The following is a 17,872-nucleotide window of genomic DNA, read 5'->3' on the forward strand; positions in this document are numbered from 1 at the left end:
TACTTTGACCCTACTATGAAACATACAGCACTTGAGAGAAAACCAAATAAAACCTCTCCAGACCAACAGAATTCAATAGACAGTAACAGAGAAGCAAAAAGTACAACCAAAGTGATTAAAGTCACTTGGAAAATCCAAATGATCACAGCGTTTATGAAAATGGCATTTCGCAAGCTACATCATCACAGCAGTACCTATTATCCCAATGCAGCCAAAGCTGAATTATCATGGCACTTAGTAGAACGACAGTTAGTGGGCCTTTCTCAACAATCTGCAGTGTGGTAGTGGAGCGTTTGATGGGATTGGTGCGGCTGGTGTGTGTTTTCACTCACACACATCAAATGGAAACAGATTACTGAAGGGGTCCTGGGACTCTAGAGCCAATCACTTCCACTCAACTTGACTCAGTCTCAAGTACACTTAAATGTCTCTCAGCCTAAGCAAACACACACACACACACACGCACGCACGCACGCAGGCAGGCAGGCAGGCAGGCAGGCAGGCAGGCAGGCAGGCAGGCAGGCAGGCAGGCAGGCAGGCAGGCAGGCAGGCAGGCAGGCAGGCAGGCAGGCAGGCAGACAGACAGACAGACAGACAGACAGACAGACAGACAGACAGACAGACAGACAGACAGACAGACAGACAGACAGACAGACAGACAGACAGACAGACAGACAGACAGACAGACAGACAGACAGACAGACATGCCTTTTTTTCAAATGCCAAATCATTCTGTCAAAAATATAATTAAATAAAACAACCCCTTTTTGATTAAAACAAGGCAATCAGCCACTCCTCTGTAAACATTTTGCTACACTGGGTTTTAGGCCGACCTTTCAACTAACGCAATTACAAAAAAATGTCAGGCAGATCAGGTCAAAACCTCTCCCATAACAGAATTACACCCATTTGACACACAGTAAATTACCTTTTCCTCAGAAGAGTCATTTGAATGATGTTTTTTGTTGCGTTGTTTTTTAAAATATATATTGTTTTGTTCTGTCATAAAATGCAACCATAGGAATACTGGAAGGGATCCTTGCTGACAGCTATATAGAGGAAAACAGAATGATGGCTATGGAGTGGCTATTCAGTGGTGTTGGATGGAGTGGCTGGTCGTTGGGTCGTTAAACCTTTCTTTGCTCTTAGGGACCACCCCTCTAGACTACCACCTCTACGGTCGGTCGGTTGCAGTCTGAGGATGTTGTCAAGGAAACCGGGCCATAAACATAGAGCCAGGGTGATTAAACTGTCACTCTCTCCCTCCCGCCATCAATGAAGGAAGGGAGGCCGGGACTGGGGGGAATATTTATAGGAGTAACCACACTATCCCTGCACCATGGTGCATCCCAGCGTCTCCATCTCTCCATCACTACCCAATACAACTCCGGTGTAACATGACTCCCATAACGTTGTGATGTGTGGCTCGGAATACTACCACCACAACACAGAGTGTAGATGCCATTGCCTTTGTACCATTACAAAGTGTATCTGTTAGAAGAGGGTCATTGTGGGTATTGATTTACTTGTATGCTCTCTGGTTTACGGAGAAACTGCCCAATGAGAAAGCTGTTTCCTGTTCCACTCTGGGGCAACAGCAGTAGGGCAATTGGGGTGTGAAGTAAACATGGCTTAGAATAAAGGAGTCCCTTCTGAGAGAATTATATGGCAATATAGGGCTTATCCAATATGTTGGACAATATGTTTTCACACACATAAAAACAGGCAAAGTAAGCAGGCCTACACATTCAACTGTTTAATAGAAGATTAATCAATCGCACTCCACACTGCCCTTTTCCACCTGGACAAAAATAACACCTATGTGAGAATGCTGTTCATTGACTACAGCTCAGGGTTCAACACCATAGTGACCATGAAGCTCATCAATAAGATAAGGACTGTGGGACTGAACACCTCCCTCTGCAACCGGATCCTGGTCTTCCTGACAGGCCGCCCCCAGGTGGTAAGGGTAGGTAGCAACATGTCAGCCACACTGATCCTCAACACAGGGGCACCTCAGGGGTGTGTACTTAGGCCCCTCCTGTACTCCCTTTTCACCCATGACTGTGTGGCCAAACATGACTCCAACACCATCATTAAGTTTGCTCACTACACAACAGTGATAGGCCTGATCACCGACAATGATGAGACAGCCTATATGGAGAAGGTCAGAGAACTGGCAGTGTGGTGCTTGGACAACAACCTCTCCCTCAATGTGAGGAAGACAAAGGAGATGATCGTGGGCTAAAGGAAAAGGTGGGCCAAACAGGACCACATTAACACCGACGGGGCTGTAGTGGAGCAGGTCGAGAGTCTCAAGTTCCTTGGTGTCCACATCACCAACGAACTATCATGGTCCAAACACACCAAGACAGTTGTGAAGATGGCACGAGACTGAAAAGATTTGTCATGGGTCCCCAGATCCTCAAAATGTTCTACAGCTGCACCATTGAGAGTATCCTGACCTGTTACATCATCGCCTGGTTTGGCTACTGCTCGGCATCTGACTGTAAGGCGCTACAGAGGGTAGTCAGTACGGTCCAGTACATCACTGGGGCCAAGCTTCCTGCCATCCAGGACCTATATAATAGGCGGTGTCAGAGGAAAGCCCATAAAATTGTCAGAGACTCCAGTCACCCAAGTTATAGACTGTCTTCTCTGCTACCGCATGGCAAGCGGCACCTGACCGCCAAGTCTAGAACCAAAAGGCTCCTTAACAGCTTCTACCCCCAAGCCACAAGACTGCTGAACATTTAATCAGATGGCCACTAGACTATTACATTGACCCCCCCCCCCTCCCTCACACACACACATTTGTTTTGTACACTGCTGCTACTCACTGTTTATTATCTATGCATAGTCACTTCACCCCTACCTATATGTACAAATGACCTATAACCTGTACCCCCGCACACTGACTTGGTACCGGTACCCCCTGTATATAGCCTCGTTGTTGTTATGTTATTGTGTTACTTTTTATTTTATTTTACTTGAGTTTATTTGGTAAATATTTCCTTAACTCTTCTTGAACTACATTGTTGGTTAAGGGCTTGTAAGTAAGCATTTCAAGGTCTACACTTGTTGTATTTGGTGCATGTGACAAATGAAGTATGATTTGATTTGATTGTACTACCTGAATCATTCCAAACATCCCATTCAGGTCTCCTTCCTTCTCATCCTGATATCTTCAACCTCTGGCTCAATGAGCACATGCATTTATTCACTATCTATTGGCTCACCCCGTGTCAACCTGCTGCATCCCCTAACACCTTCATTAACAGGGTGTTAAGGATCAGCCAGAATCAATGCTTCCCCAACGATGCCTATCTCACACTGAGCCCTACTGAACACGGGCTGTAGGGAACCTGCAGGGCACACATGTTGTGGGGTAATAATAGTATTATATATACCTCACATGCAACTTGTAATAAGACTATTCAATTAGCCTATTCAAATGTATATCTGACTCCATAAAGATAATTCAATTATAGAAGCAATCATTAGGCAATAAGTTGACTTTGACTAACAAGAATTAGTCTGAGATTTCTCTATATCAAAGGCAGATATTTAATTAACATTGTACAATGAATGGATTCACATACAAGGAATAAAGCTTAAGCTACAAGGCAATACTGATGTTAACAGAGCATACTTCTAGGCATATAGATCCTAAGGTTTACTTAGAAGACAAAGCATGAACAAAGAGAAGCCTATTAGGCCAGAGGCCTAGAAGCCTAGGAAATGAGAATTGATCATACAACCTTCCTCCATGGACGGGATACAGGATACGAGAGAGAACAAAGACATTTCATTCCATTGATAACATCTGAAGGTGTAACTCTTTCAACTCAAAACCAACCACATTGACCAATCAAACGATACCAAGTTTACAGCGTAACCTGACCACCAGGGTGTCACAGTATTTAAAGGCTTGCGTGGGGGATGACACCAATGTAAATGAGACCAATGTAAATCATTCCTGAGTGGACCATGAAATCCCATAGAGTAATTTAGAGTTCGCCCTGTACAGATAAACAAGTTACCACAGAGATCATACATACAGTACATGCATACATATGCTTTCAGAGTCATGGACACGATATTGTTATTCACACATTTAATAGTTAGTCCTCTGGATACTGTAACAGAGAGATACACTTTGGCCCTTCAGAGGGGGAAGGGCTGACAAGTCCTCTGACATTGTCCTTTGTGCTTTCCTTGTGTTCCTGGACCATTTACCATGCAGCTCCAGGTGACAGAGAGCACAAATCGGGGCCAAGCCTACACACAAATACACACACACGCACAGACACAGTAGGGTTGAATATTTTCCCGTTATTTTACAAATGTTCCATTCCAAAAATAAATCACTTTTCTCCCTGGTAACCCGGTATTTCCCGCCAAAACAAAAAGTGTCCTTCAAAAGCATCATAAAGCATATAAATATGTCTGGATTCGATTAGAGCATTGACCTGAGCCTGATGAGACATATATTGCATACAATTTATAAGCCATACATACAAGACCAAAAAAATCCCAAAATACAGTGCCATTATCCAATACATATATGATACAGTCTACTGCAGGTTATGCACGACAGAAAAACATAAAAGCCCATATTAATGTAGCTAGCTATACGCTCTATTGTGTAAATAAATCAAACTAGCTCCAGTAGGCCAACCTTTTTCAGTGTGGACTGTATTACTGTACTGCATTGTGTTATACTGTATTACTGTACTGCATTGTGTTATACTGTATGACTGTACTGCATTGTGTTATACTGTATTACTGTACTGCATTGTGTTATACTGTATTACTGTACTGCATTGTGTTATACTGTATTACTGTACTGCATTGTGTTATACTGTATTACTGTACTGCATTGTGTTATACTGTATGACTGTACTGCATTGTGTTATACTGTATTACTGTACTGCATTGTGTTATACTGTATGACTGTACTGCATTGTGTTATACTGTATGACTGTACTGCATTGTGTTATACTGTATGACTGTACTGCATTGTGTTATACTGTATTACTGTACTGCATTGTGTTATAGTGTATTACTGTACTGCATTGTGTTATACTGTATGACTGTACTGCATTGTGTTATACTATATTACTGTACTGCATTGTGTTATACTGTATGACTGTACTGCATTGTGTTATACTGTATGACTGTACTGCATTGTGTTATACTGTATGACTGTACTGCATTGTGTTATACTGTATGACTGTACTGCATTGTGTTATACTGTATGACTGTACTGCATTGTGTTATACTGTATGACTGTACTGCATTGTGTTATACTGTATGACTGTACTGCATTGTGTTATACTGTATGACTGTACTGCATTGTGTTATACTGTATTATATGGACTGGAATTACACACATCGTTCAAACCACGATAAAGCAGAAGAGAACATACGATTATGGAGCATCACATGCAGCCTACTACAAAGTTACAAGTATAGTATAGCGAATTAGATTTACATTTTGAAACATAATAGGGCCTATTTGTATAATTAGTGGGCTGACACATATTTACCTTTCATAATATTTCCCCTAAGGTTATTAGTCTACCAACTCTTTCTCTCTCTTGTTGATTCATTCCTGCCTCGCTTTCAACAGCTAAATGAAATACGTTTCGTTGTCCTTATCTTCATCCTTCTGAAGACACCCTTGAATAATGCAGAAGGCTTAGATGCAGAAGGCTTTCACTTCTCTTCACGCAGATGGAATGGTTATGGGTCTGAATAAATAAATGCTATAGCCGACCATCGTGTTTTCTCTCTCCTTTCAAACTACCTGTGAGTTCGATTGGCTGCTGTATTTAACACTCGGCAAAAAAGACCTCACGTCCCTCTTTAAATAGTCTATTGGTATAAAGAAAAATGCTAAAAAAAAATGATGTCTAACAAGCTATTCTAGTCTAGCTTGTCTTGCATGGGACTCCAAGAGCTAAGGAGCGTTTTTAAGGAGAGAGTCCAGCTGAGCACAAGTGTTTGTGTATTGCGCAAGAGACAGAGGCTATGAATTAGAAGCGTCTTATGCATAATCCATCATTAATGAATAAAATAAATAGAAGGCTAATACTGCATTGAATATATTATCTGAAAGGCTAGGACATCTATATATAGGGCAATATATCAATCTAGAACAGGAGTATCTATTTTGGATAGAGTTGATGAAGAGAAGGACTGCGAGAGTGCTCGCACGTTCACTGATATAAAGCAATGATATTCGAGTGATTATATTATGATATAATGATATTCTGTTTTAAAAGTCTGCAGCTGCAATTATTAAAGTAATAACTTTTACAATTTAAAAACCAAGGTGACCCCGAAAGCCAGTGGACATGGGTCATTTAGACACGCATTCAGTCTTTATATTACTGTAGCATAGACTATGCTGGAGCAAATGTAGGCCTACCTGTCACTAGAAGAAAAGTTACCATGATGAGATGATAGGTCTGCATGCATTGTGAACTCCATACTGAGATGGACTGTGTGTCTCTAAGCGTTGATTCATCATGCAGAGGCCGTAGAGAAGCCAGATTTAGACATTGCATATTCATTTCAATGCAATGCCTTTCTCAATATCTAAAATATGAAGTATTCGGTACAGGATGAACATATTGAAACCTGTAAACTTTCATTTGCCCAAAAAGTTGTTTTGGACACTTCTCTAGTTTCTATTTTGTTTTGCTTGGTTGGTTGTAGTTTTTGTGGAAATAGATTTAAACTGAATTAAATTGAAAGCAAAATGGTTTAAGTGATAAAATACTGGCCAATGGATCCCCAGTGTGTTTCTGAGAGCATGTGAAGACCTGGCAGTGTTGTCCTCAGCCTGGATACACACACGGACGCACACACACAAACACACACACACACACACACACAGACATCCTGTCCTGAGCCTGGATACACACACGGACGCACACACACACACACACACACACACACACACACACACACACACACACACACACACACACACACACACACACACACACACACACACACACACACACACACACACACACACACACACACACACACACACACACACACACACACACAGATATCCTGTCCTGAGGCTGGATACACACACGGACGCACACACATACAGACAGACATCCTGTCCTGAGGCTGGCTCCCTCCCGACCCCTGGCATATGGCACATGTACCCTGCCCGCTGAGACGTTTGCTGCCTGCTGTTATAACACTGGAACACTGGCCATCTGGGGACGAAAGGGGGGGGGGGGGGGGGCTACAGGGCTACTCTACTGTACAGGACTATAATCATAGTCTATATTACAGGTGAAGGGTTTTTTGATATGGTAATTTATGATATGGTAATTTAGCAGAACAGAACTGTTGACAACGACGGACATATATTTAGTATATGTGGCCCATCCGAGAACTGAACCCACAGCCCTTATGCTGCCAGGCCAGTACCATGGTCTGTCTACTGTAACTCACTAAGCTGTTGGAATCACTGTGAGAAAAAGTAGGGGTGATGGTGTGAAGTACAGTACAATAAGTGATCAGTGACTGAGCCTGTTCTGTGGTCATAGACAACTGTGACTGAAACTGTTCTGTGGTCATAGACCACTGTGACTTAACCTGTTCTGTGGTCATAGACCACTGTGACTGTGAAGGTATGAGGCACAGAACTGCAATGAGGTGGTTCCAAGCCCGTTATATTCATTCTTTTTCTATGCTTTCTAGGAACAGTGGGTGGACAGACAGGATGCGAGCCTTGCTGTATTGTCGTCATTGATCATGAAGGTGTGAGGTACTGTAAGTGCCCAGGGGTCTTACCTGTGCTGTCATCATAGACAACGGTGACCGTCTTCCACTTGAAGAAGTGAACCAGGTCCAGAATGGCTCGGCTGAGAGAGGAGAAGTCTGGGTAGAGGCTGACGTAGAAGGAGTCCCTGTTGTCAGACACCTGGTGCTTCCATTTGGTCTGGATGTGGGGCACTCCAAGCGCGTTACAGATGGACTGGACCGCATTGGCCGACGAGCTGTGGGAGGGCCCGAAGATGGCCGCCACCCCCAGAGATAGTTGGTCGCAGGCTGGGGGAGGAGACAGCGTTCAGTTACAACCTTTATTCAGTGGTTTACTCAGTATTATATGACATGCTACTGTTAGTTCCTGAAGTCATGGACTTCCCACTCCACTATGGCAAGCTGTCCGTTCCTATATGGTTTTGAATGACCATCATGAAGCATATTTGGAAGGAAGCCAGTGACCGTGTAAAATGTATGAGCAAGATCTATTCACAGTAGGCCTGTATAATATATGAGACGATTGGCAACACTTTGTAACAACAACATTCTGCATTCAAATGACTTAATTTGATGAATGGAGAAAACGCTCCAATCACAGACAAAGGATGTAATGGCCAGTAATCGATAAGACCCTTTGGATGCGTATGAAAAGCACCCTTTTCCCTATAGTGTTCTACTTTTGAACAGACCCTTATGGGTTTGCCCTATGGACGCTGGACAAAAGTAGTGCACTTTATCGGGAAAAGGGTGCCGTTTTAGATTCAACCTTTGAGATGTCAGGCCTAATGCAACCAAGTAAAAGTATAGATTACTGCAGTTTATAAACCTGTCTCCAGGGAGACAACCAACTCTGTGAATTAGTATTACTGCTGAGTCCTTAGCAGAAACCAATCAATTGTCTTGGTTTACGTTTCATCTGCACAGACAACGGATGCATTCCAAATAGCAACCTATTCCTATATAGGGCACTACTTTTGACCAGATTCCTATGGGGCAGCCCAATGGGCCCTAATCAAAAGTAGTGCACTATAAAGTCTAAAGGGAATAGGTTGCCATTTGGGATGCGACCATGCTCTTTCTGCGCCTGATTATAATTGGCCCAATCCAACCAATGAACTACGCATGAGCCCACATTCCCTGGGTGGGTGGGAACGCACTAACAACGCTAAATAAGATAGGAGAGTCACACAAATAGCAAGCAAACGTATTTGTATATTGAATATCCATGAATATTGTTCCAGGAGACCAGCACCAGTCATGAATCTGGGTGTGAATGCAGCTTTCTGAATTGTATTCATAATACTTTACCTTTTCTGGAGGCTTCGAAGCTGTCGTAGATGTTTATCCGTTGGATGTCGTATGTTAGCGTTGTGTTTGGCAGTAGGGTTCTGTTCCTGTTGATTGTATTTAAAGCAAATTTAAAGGCTAGTTCCTCAGCACCTGATGGCCCCGACTCAATGGACTCGAATATTCCTCCTGAAAACAAACAGAGACAAGAGACAGTTGGTTAGTACAGTAATTGAACAAAGTGGTTGATGAAATCACATTTAATGTTGAGAGGATTGTTCTTGACTCATTACATTTACACTTGTGTGTGATTCTCCTGTTCTGTCTTTTACTCATAATTATACAATTTCCTAATTTAAATAGAAATGTTAATCAAATACAATTCACAAGATATAGAAAAGATATTGAAAATATAATTCCATCAAGTCCATCGAGGCCTTACTATTCAATAAAATGAGTCAGATATTTTGCACTTCACATCAGCTGGGGATACTTGTTTACTCAGGCTATGGGGGTACTTTTAACACTGACACATGACTGAAGCGAAAGCTTTCAGACACGTTAAGGCTTGGACAGTTTCCAACAGGAATCTGATCCAGGGGGATGTACTACTGTAAGAGAAACTCCTGTAATGTACTGTAGAGTGATGCACTCTCTTCAGAAAGACTGGAGTGGAAAGTGTGTTTAAATGTGCCGGCTGTATAGCCAACGGCCCTCCAGTGAATTCATCTGACAGCCAACAGATGAATGGCTGCCGGAGAGGCTTGTGAGGGGAGGGGGTGGAACTCTTAGATCAATGTGCCCTGATTGGCCGGCGGATCAATCAATCAAGCCCTTGGGGAGCGCTGGAGCACAGAGGTGGGAGATTGAAGTGTTTTGTTTGGGCTAGCCCCCTGGCCTGCCCCGTTGGCTCACAGTCTGTCGGTCTGTCGGTCTGTCTGTCTGTCAGAGGAAGCTGTCAGTAGATTCTATGGTTTATTTCCTCAAACTGTAAAATTCCAAAAGCAGCAACTAAACAGAGGACCAGGCCACTTGAAGAAGCAGCAATTAAACAGAGGACCAGGCCACTTGTAGAAGCAGCAACTAAACAGAGGACCAGGCCACTTGAAGAAGCAGCAACTAAACAGAGGACCAGGCCACTTGTAGAAGCAGCAACTAAACAGAGGACCAGGCCACTTGTAGAAGCAGCAACTAAACAGAGGACCAGGCCACTTGTAGAAGCAGCAACTCATCAGAGGACCAGGCCACTTGCAGAAGCAGCAACTAAACAGAGGACCAGGCCACTTGAAGAAGCAGCAACTAAACAGAGGACCAGGCCACATGAAGAAGCAGCAACTAAACAGAGGACCAGGACACTTGCAGAAGCAGCAACTAAACAGAGGACCAGGACACTTGAAGAAGCAGCAACTAAACAGAGGACCAGGACACTTGAAGAGGCAGCAACTAAACAGAGGACCAGGCCACTTGTAGAAGCAGCAACTAAACAGAGGACCAGGCCACTTGAAGAAGCAGCAACTAAACAGAGGACCAGGACACTTGTAGAAGCAGCAACTAAACAGAGGACCAGGACACTTGAAGAAGCAGCAACTAAACAGAGGACCAGGACACTTGAAGAAGCAGCAACTAAACAGAGGACCAGGACACTTGTAGAAGCAGCAAATAAACAGAGGACCAGGCCACTTGAAGAGGCAGCAACTAAACAGAGGACCAGGACACTTGTAGAAGCAGCAACTAAACAGAGGACCAGGCCACTTGAAGAAGCAGCAACTAAACAGAGGACCAGGCCACTTTCAGAAGCAGCAACTAAACAGAGGACCAGGACACTTGAAGAAGCAGCAACTAAACAGAGGACCAGGCCACTTGTAGAAACAGGAACAAAACAGAGGACCAGGCCACTTGTAGAAGCAGCAACTAAACAGAGGACCAGGCCACTTGTAGAAACAGCAACTAAACAGAGGACCAGGCCACTTGCAGAAGCAGCAACTAAACAGAGGACCAGGCCACTTGTAGAAACAGCAACTAAACAGAGGACCAGGCCACTTGCAGAAGCAGCAACGAAACAGAGGACCAGGCCACTTTCAGAAGCAGCAACTAAACAGAGGACCAGGACACTTGTAGAAACAGCACCTCATCAGAGGACCAGGACACTTGTAGAAGCAGCAACTAAACAGAGTACCAGGACACTTGCAGAAGCAGCAACTAAACAGAGGACCAGGCCACTTTCAGAAGCAGCAACTAAACAGAGGACCAGGACACTTGTAGAAGCAGCAACTAAACAGAGGACCAGGCCACTTGTAGAAACAGCACCTCATCAGAGGACCAGGCCACTTGTAGAAGCAGCAACTAAACAGAGGACCAGGCCACTTGTAGAAGCAGCAACTAAACAGAGGACCAGGACACTTGTAGAAGCAGCAACTAAACAGAGGACCAGGCCACTTGTAGAAGCAGCAACTAAACAGAGGACCAGGCCACATGTAGAAGCAGCAACTAAACAGAGGAACAGGCCACTTGAAGAAGCAGCAACTCATCAGAGGACCAGGCCACTTGTAGAAGCAGCAACTAAACAGAGGACCAGGCCACTTGTAGAAGCAGCACCTCATCAGAGGACCAGGCCACTTGTAGAAGCAGCAACTAAACAGAGGAACAGGCCACTTGTAGAAGCAGCAACTAAACAGAGGACCAGGCCACTTGTAGAAGCAGGAACTAAACAGAGGAACAGGACACTTGTAGAAGCAGCAACTAAACAGAGGAACAGGCCACTTGCAGAAGCAGCAACAAGACACAGGTCATGAAACGTTTCTCTCCTCTCTCTCATTAGTATTCTTCTCGTGGGAGAGCTCTACTTTGCATGCCATAATGAGTTGAAGGGAATTAATAAGCATCAGTTTATCGGGATGTACTATAATTGGAAGCCTGAGCTTTCGGAATCGGTCTGTTCACATGAGAGAAGTACCGTTTCTTGCTGAGAAGAGAATGTCTCTGTGGCTCAATTGAAAGAAAGAGGAGAGAAGAGAAGTGAGTGAATGACTAAACGACTGACCAACCATGTGAATGTGAAAGAAGAAGATGAATCAGACTGGACAGATTAATGCGAAGACGTGGCAGAGGGAGTATGTGTGTAATGTGTAACTCCTTTGTACTACAGGTTACGATAAGTATGCATTCACATGACAAATGTGAGCAATGTAGAAAGCAGATTGAACTGAAGGTCAATGTATGAGTACCATACATACAGTACTGATGAATTGAATGAAGTGGTACAGGTATGGTATAGGTGGGTGAAAGGTTAACGCAATGACGTTAAATATTAATAGTATAAAACGATTACAAGGGATAACGAGTGTATGCATAGGTACAGGTCTATGTGTAGTGTGAATATGACAATGAGGAAGCTTGTCTAAATGAGATTGTGGGGATGAAGGTGGGGCTAACATTAAGTAAGGCGTATGTAAAAAAATAAAAAATAAAAGGCTGCCCCATTTTCACACACAAAAATCATGTAGTGTATCTTTAGAGGGCTTTCATTGAATTTTGACATCCAGATAATAACAGTGACATATTGAGTTCCACCCAGCGAGTAGTTAGTCCCCCCTGCTGACTGGTGGCTTGTAAGATTCTTTGATTTGATACTATAAGCCCATAGATCCACAGAGCTTACAGCAGAGATCTGATATCCACCACAGAGGTGACAGCTCTCATAATACCTGACGAAGAGGAAATATGAGCAAAATCACCATAATGTTGATCCCCAAAACACACAAGCCAGAGGTCATCAAGAGACATGGGCTTTGAGACACCGTTGGAGACAGGGACACAAGCATAGTGGTGGGAGGTTGAGGGGATATGGGAGATTATCTGAGGCTGGTGTGTGTGTGTGTGTGTGTGTGTGTGTGTGTGTGTGTGTGTGTGTGTGTGTGTGTGTGTGTGTGTGTGTGTGTGTGTGTGTGTGTGTGTGTGTGTGTGTGTGTGTGTGTGTGTGTGTGTGTGTGTGTGTGTGTGTGTGTGTGTGTGTGTGTGTGTGTGTGTGTGTGTGTCTAGGTATTGAACACGTTCAGCACAGATCCCAGAACAGCAATCAGTCAGGAGAGAATCACATCAATCAACACTTCATCAATCTGGGGAAATGACATTAACAGACACAAACTGACCACAGCAGAGCACTCACCACAACATGACTACTCCGACCAATCATAGGGTGAGCTGTGTCGCCCGACCTAGCCAAACAGATCCTCTTCAGCTCTGTAGCAGAACAGATCCCAAAACAAAACCTCAAGCTATAGTTTGTCACAAAAAACATGTACCACGGTTTGAGTCGCCACAAACGAAGGCTGTATCCTGCTGCTGTTGGCACTATGCTATTGTAGACCTTCACTACCGGTCAAAAGTTTTAGAACACCTACTCATTTCAATTAACGGATGTGCCTTGTTAAAAGTTAATTTGTGGAATTTCTTTCCTTCTTAATGCATTTGAGGCAATCAGTTGTGTTGTGACAGGGTAGGGGTGGTATACAGAATATAGCCCTATTTGGTAAAAGAACAAGTCCATATTATGGCAAGAACAGCTCAAATAAGCAAAGAGAAATGACAGTCCATCATTACTTTAAGACATGAAGGTCAATATGGAACATTTCATGAACTTGGAAAGTTTCTTCATGTCCAGTCCCAAAATGTGAGATTTTTGTTCTCAACCGCCGTGTCTTTGTGAGACGCGTGTGACTGAACGAATATTCTCCATATGTGTTGTTTCAACCGTGAAAGCATGGAGGAGGAGGTGTTAGGGTGTGGAGGTGCTTTGCTGGTGACACTGTCTGTGATTCTTTTAGAATTCAAAGCACACTTAACTAGCATGACTACCACAGCATTCTGCAGCGATACGGAATCCCATCTGGTTTAGGCTTAGTGGGACTATCATTTTGTTTTTCAACAGGACAATAACCCAACACACCTCCAGGCTGTGTAAGGGCTATTTTACCAAGAAGGACAGTGGAGTGCTGCATCAGATGACCTGGCCTCCACCATTCCCTGACCTCAACCAAATTGAGATGATTTGGGATGAGTCGTACCACAGAGTGAAGGAATAGCAGCCAACAAGATCTCAGCATATGTAGGAACTCCTTCAAAACTGTTGGAAAAGCATTCCAGGTGAAGCTGGTTGAGAGAATGCCAAGAGTGTGCAAAGCTGTCATCAAGGCTAAGGGTGGCTATTTGAAGAATCTCAAATCTAAAATATATTTTGATTTGTTTAACACTTTTTTGGTTACTACATGATTCCATGTGTGTTATTTCATAGTTTTTATGTCTTAACTATTATTCAACAATGTATAAAAGTGTAAAAATTAAGAAAAATCCTTGAGCAGGTGTTCTAAAACTTTTGACCGGTAGTGTACCTATGATAACTCTGGAGCCAAGTATGTACCACGTATCTAAGAGTGCTTATTCAAGATCAGTTTAGGCAGTTTAGGCTCGATCACAATAAATGAAATACATGTCTGGGGTGACCTGATCCTAGATCAGCACTCCTACTCTGAGACACTTGATACATACGGCCCCTGGTCTAGACACTGGAGAATGGATCAGTGTGGGCACACCCTTTTCCTCTCAGCTGGTGACATGTGTTCTGTGATCAGACTACTGGGTCTTCCTCAGCCCATACATCCATCAAAACCCATCACTACTAACATCCCTAATTAATGATCAATGGGGTCTTCAGCATCCCTGAATTATTAATCCAACAAGGATACCAGCGCCGCGATCAATGTCATCACATCATCCACATCTTTCTGTGCCAAGAAGGGAGTGTATAGCCTCATTTAAATCTCAGTAAGCATGTTTGGCCACATCATAAGGCAGCATACTGACAGACATGTGGACAAAGGATAATTCATCATTCTCTTGCTGCAATATGAGCGGGATCGATTTGGAGGTGGAGGGTCCATTATGGTCTGGGGCAGTGTGTCACAGCATCATCGGACTGAGCTTGTTGTCATTGCAGGCAATCTCAACGCTGTATGTTACAGGGAAGGCATTCTCCTCTCTCATGTGGTACCCGTCCTGCAGGCTCATCCTGCCATGACCCTCCAGCATGACAATGCCACCAGTCATGCTAATCATTCTGTGAGTGATTTCCTGCAAGACAGGAATGTCAGTGCCCGGATCTCAATCCCATTGAGCATGTTTGGGACCTGTTGGATTGGAGGGAGGGCTAGGGCCATTCTCCCCAGAAATGTCCAGGAACTTTCAGGTGCCTTGGTGGAAGAGTGGGGTAACATCTCACAGCAAGAACTAGCAAATCTGGTGGAGTCCATGAGGAGGAGATGCACTGCAGTACTTAATGCAGCTGGTGACCACATCAGATACAGACGGTTACTTTTGATTTTGACCTCCCCTTTGTTCAGGGACACATTATTCTATTTCTGTTAGTCAGAGGTCTGTGGAACTTGTTCAGTTTATGTCTCAATTGTTGAATCTTGTTATGTTCATACAAATATTTACACATGTTAAGTTTGCTGAAAATGAGGTGAGGACATTTATTTCAGAATTCTTACTTCAGAATCAGTCTGCACCAGTGGAGTCTGGAGGCTTTTAGGAGGAGCTATAGGATGACACGCTCATTGTAATGGCTGGAATGGATTAAATGGAATGGTATCAAACACATCAAGCATGTGAAAACCACTTTTGACTCTGTTCCATTAATTCCATTCCAGCCATTACAATGAGCCTGTCCTCCTATTGCTCCTCCCACCAGTCTCCTGTGGTCTGCACCTGGTTTGTTTCCTTTAGAAGAGATGCATAAGCATCAACTCCTGTAGACTAAATCAATCATATCTTTGGGCCAAACTGATACTACTTTGGAATGTCAATATACAGTTTACTGAACAGAAATATAAACGCAACACGCAAAAATTCAAAGATTTTACGGAGTTACATTTAATATAAGGAAATAAATCAATTGAAATACATTCATTAGGCCCTAATCTATGGATTTCACATGACTGGGAATACAGATATGCATCTGTTGGTCACAGACACCTTGAAAAAAAGGTAGATCAGAAAACCAGTCAGTATCTGGTGTGACCATTTGCCTCATGCAGCGCAGCACATCTCCTTCATAGAGTTGATCAGGCTGTTGATTGTGGAATGTTGTCCCCTTCCTCTTCAACCGCTGTTAGAAGTTGCTGGATGTAGGAGGGAAATGGAACACACTGTCGTACACGCCGATCCAGAGCATCCCAAACTTGCTCAATGTCTAGTGAGTACACAGGCCATGGAAGAACTGGGACATTTTCAGCTTCCAGGAATTGTGTATAGATCCTTGCAACATGGGACCGTGCATTATCATGCTGAAACATGAGGTGATGGTGGCTGATGAATGCCACAACAATGGAATCTCATCACGGTATCTCTGTGCATTAAAATTGCCATAGATCAAATGTAATTGTGTTGGTTGTCCGTAGCTTATGCCTGCCCATACCATAACCCCACCGCCACCATGGGACACTCGCTGACAACGGCAAACCACTCACCCACATAACGCGATACACGCGGTCTGTAGCTGTGTGGCCGGTTGGACACCCCACTAAATTCTCTAAAACAACGTTGGGCAACAGCTCTGCTGGACATTCCAGCAGTCAGCATGCCAATTGCACGTTGCTTCTGTGGCATTGTGTTGTGTAACTAAACTGCACATTTTACAGTGGCATTTTTTTGTCCCTAGCATTGTGCGCCTGTGTATTGATCATGTAGTTTAATCAGCTTCTTAATATGCCACACCTGTCAGGTGGATGCATTATCTTGGCAAAGGAGAAATGCTCACTAACAGGAATGTAAACACATTTGTGCTCACAATTTGAGAGAAATAAGCTTTTTTGTCCATATGGAACATTTCTGGGACCACTTTACATGTTGCATTTATATTTTGTTCAGTGTATAATCAACGGGCTCGGTCACAGCCAGCCATCTCCTGCAGCCTAAGCTAACGTAGCACGTGTAAAATAAACCCCTGAGACGGGTCCCCACATCCGGTTTCAGGGGAAAGGGAAGCTAGGTTGAAGATACTGGAGCCCTGAAAACTGGACGTTTACGGTTTTCTGAGAACCCTGCTGAGTGTGCCTGCAGCCAAATATAATTATGACAAAGGCACAGGCTGCGTAGAGGGAAAAGATAGATAGTGCTTATTGTGCAAGTTTAGGGTGACCAGAATGTTAAATTGACACAAACAAAAAGTTTCTATAACAATGAGTGCATTAGCATTGTGATACGAAATAAGTCTAGACCTGATTGCCTGAGTCTCACTGAATTCCTAGAATAGACAAAGCGTCAATCAACCTAATCATGGCACACTAATCCCTATACCAACACCCTATTTACATATGTCTCTTATAAAAAGTACTATACTAGATAGGGGATAGGGCGCCATAGAATTTCAGAGTTTTAATACTCTTCTGTACCAAAGCTTGTTTGTTTATCACTTTTTACTATAAAAGCTCAGCTTTGTCCAGTTGTATCACGGTTTTCATATGGTGAAGGAGAGTCGGACCAAACTGCAGCGTGTCGATTGCGATCCATGTTTATTTAGACAAACGTAAACACGACTAAACACAAACACTACAAAACAATAAACGAAACGAAAACCAAAAACAGCCTATACATGTGTCAACTAACATCGACCAAGGACATCAAGACACTCAGGACAATCACCCACAATACAACCAAAGAATATGGCTGCCTAAATATGGTACCCAATCAGAGAGAACGATAAACACCTGCCTCTGATTGAGAACCA

At 43.4% G+C, this 17,872-nt stretch overlaps 1 protein-coding gene across 4 annotated transcripts in view; it reads right to left on the bottom strand.

Moving 5' to 3' along the window:
* Window positions 1-17,872, bottom strand: part of LOC124005477 (glutamate receptor ionotropic, kainate 2) — a 285,082-nt gene that overhangs the window by 179,971 nt on the left and 87,239 nt on the right. For all 4 annotated transcript variants that reach the window (XR_006833621.1, XR_006833620.1, XM_046314778.1 and 1 more), the window contains exons 3-4: window positions 9,112-9,279; window positions 7,831-8,088 (exon numbers count right to left, since the gene is read on the bottom strand). Coding sequence is in view for 2 of the 4 variants with exons in the window: in XM_046314778.1 (XP_046170734.1) it covers window positions 7,831-8,088; window positions 9,112-9,279 (426 nt within the window). In the remaining 2 variants the exon portion in view is untranslated. The remainder of the gene's footprint in view (window positions 1-7,830; window positions 8,089-9,111; window positions 9,280-17,872) is intronic.

Source organism: Oncorhynchus gorbuscha, linkage group LG19 (assembly GCF_021184085.1).
Source record: "Oncorhynchus gorbuscha isolate QuinsamMale2020 ecotype Even-year linkage group LG19, OgorEven_v1.0, whole genome shotgun sequence".
NCBI lineage: Eukaryota > Metazoa > Chordata > Actinopteri > Salmoniformes > Salmonidae > Oncorhynchus > Oncorhynchus gorbuscha.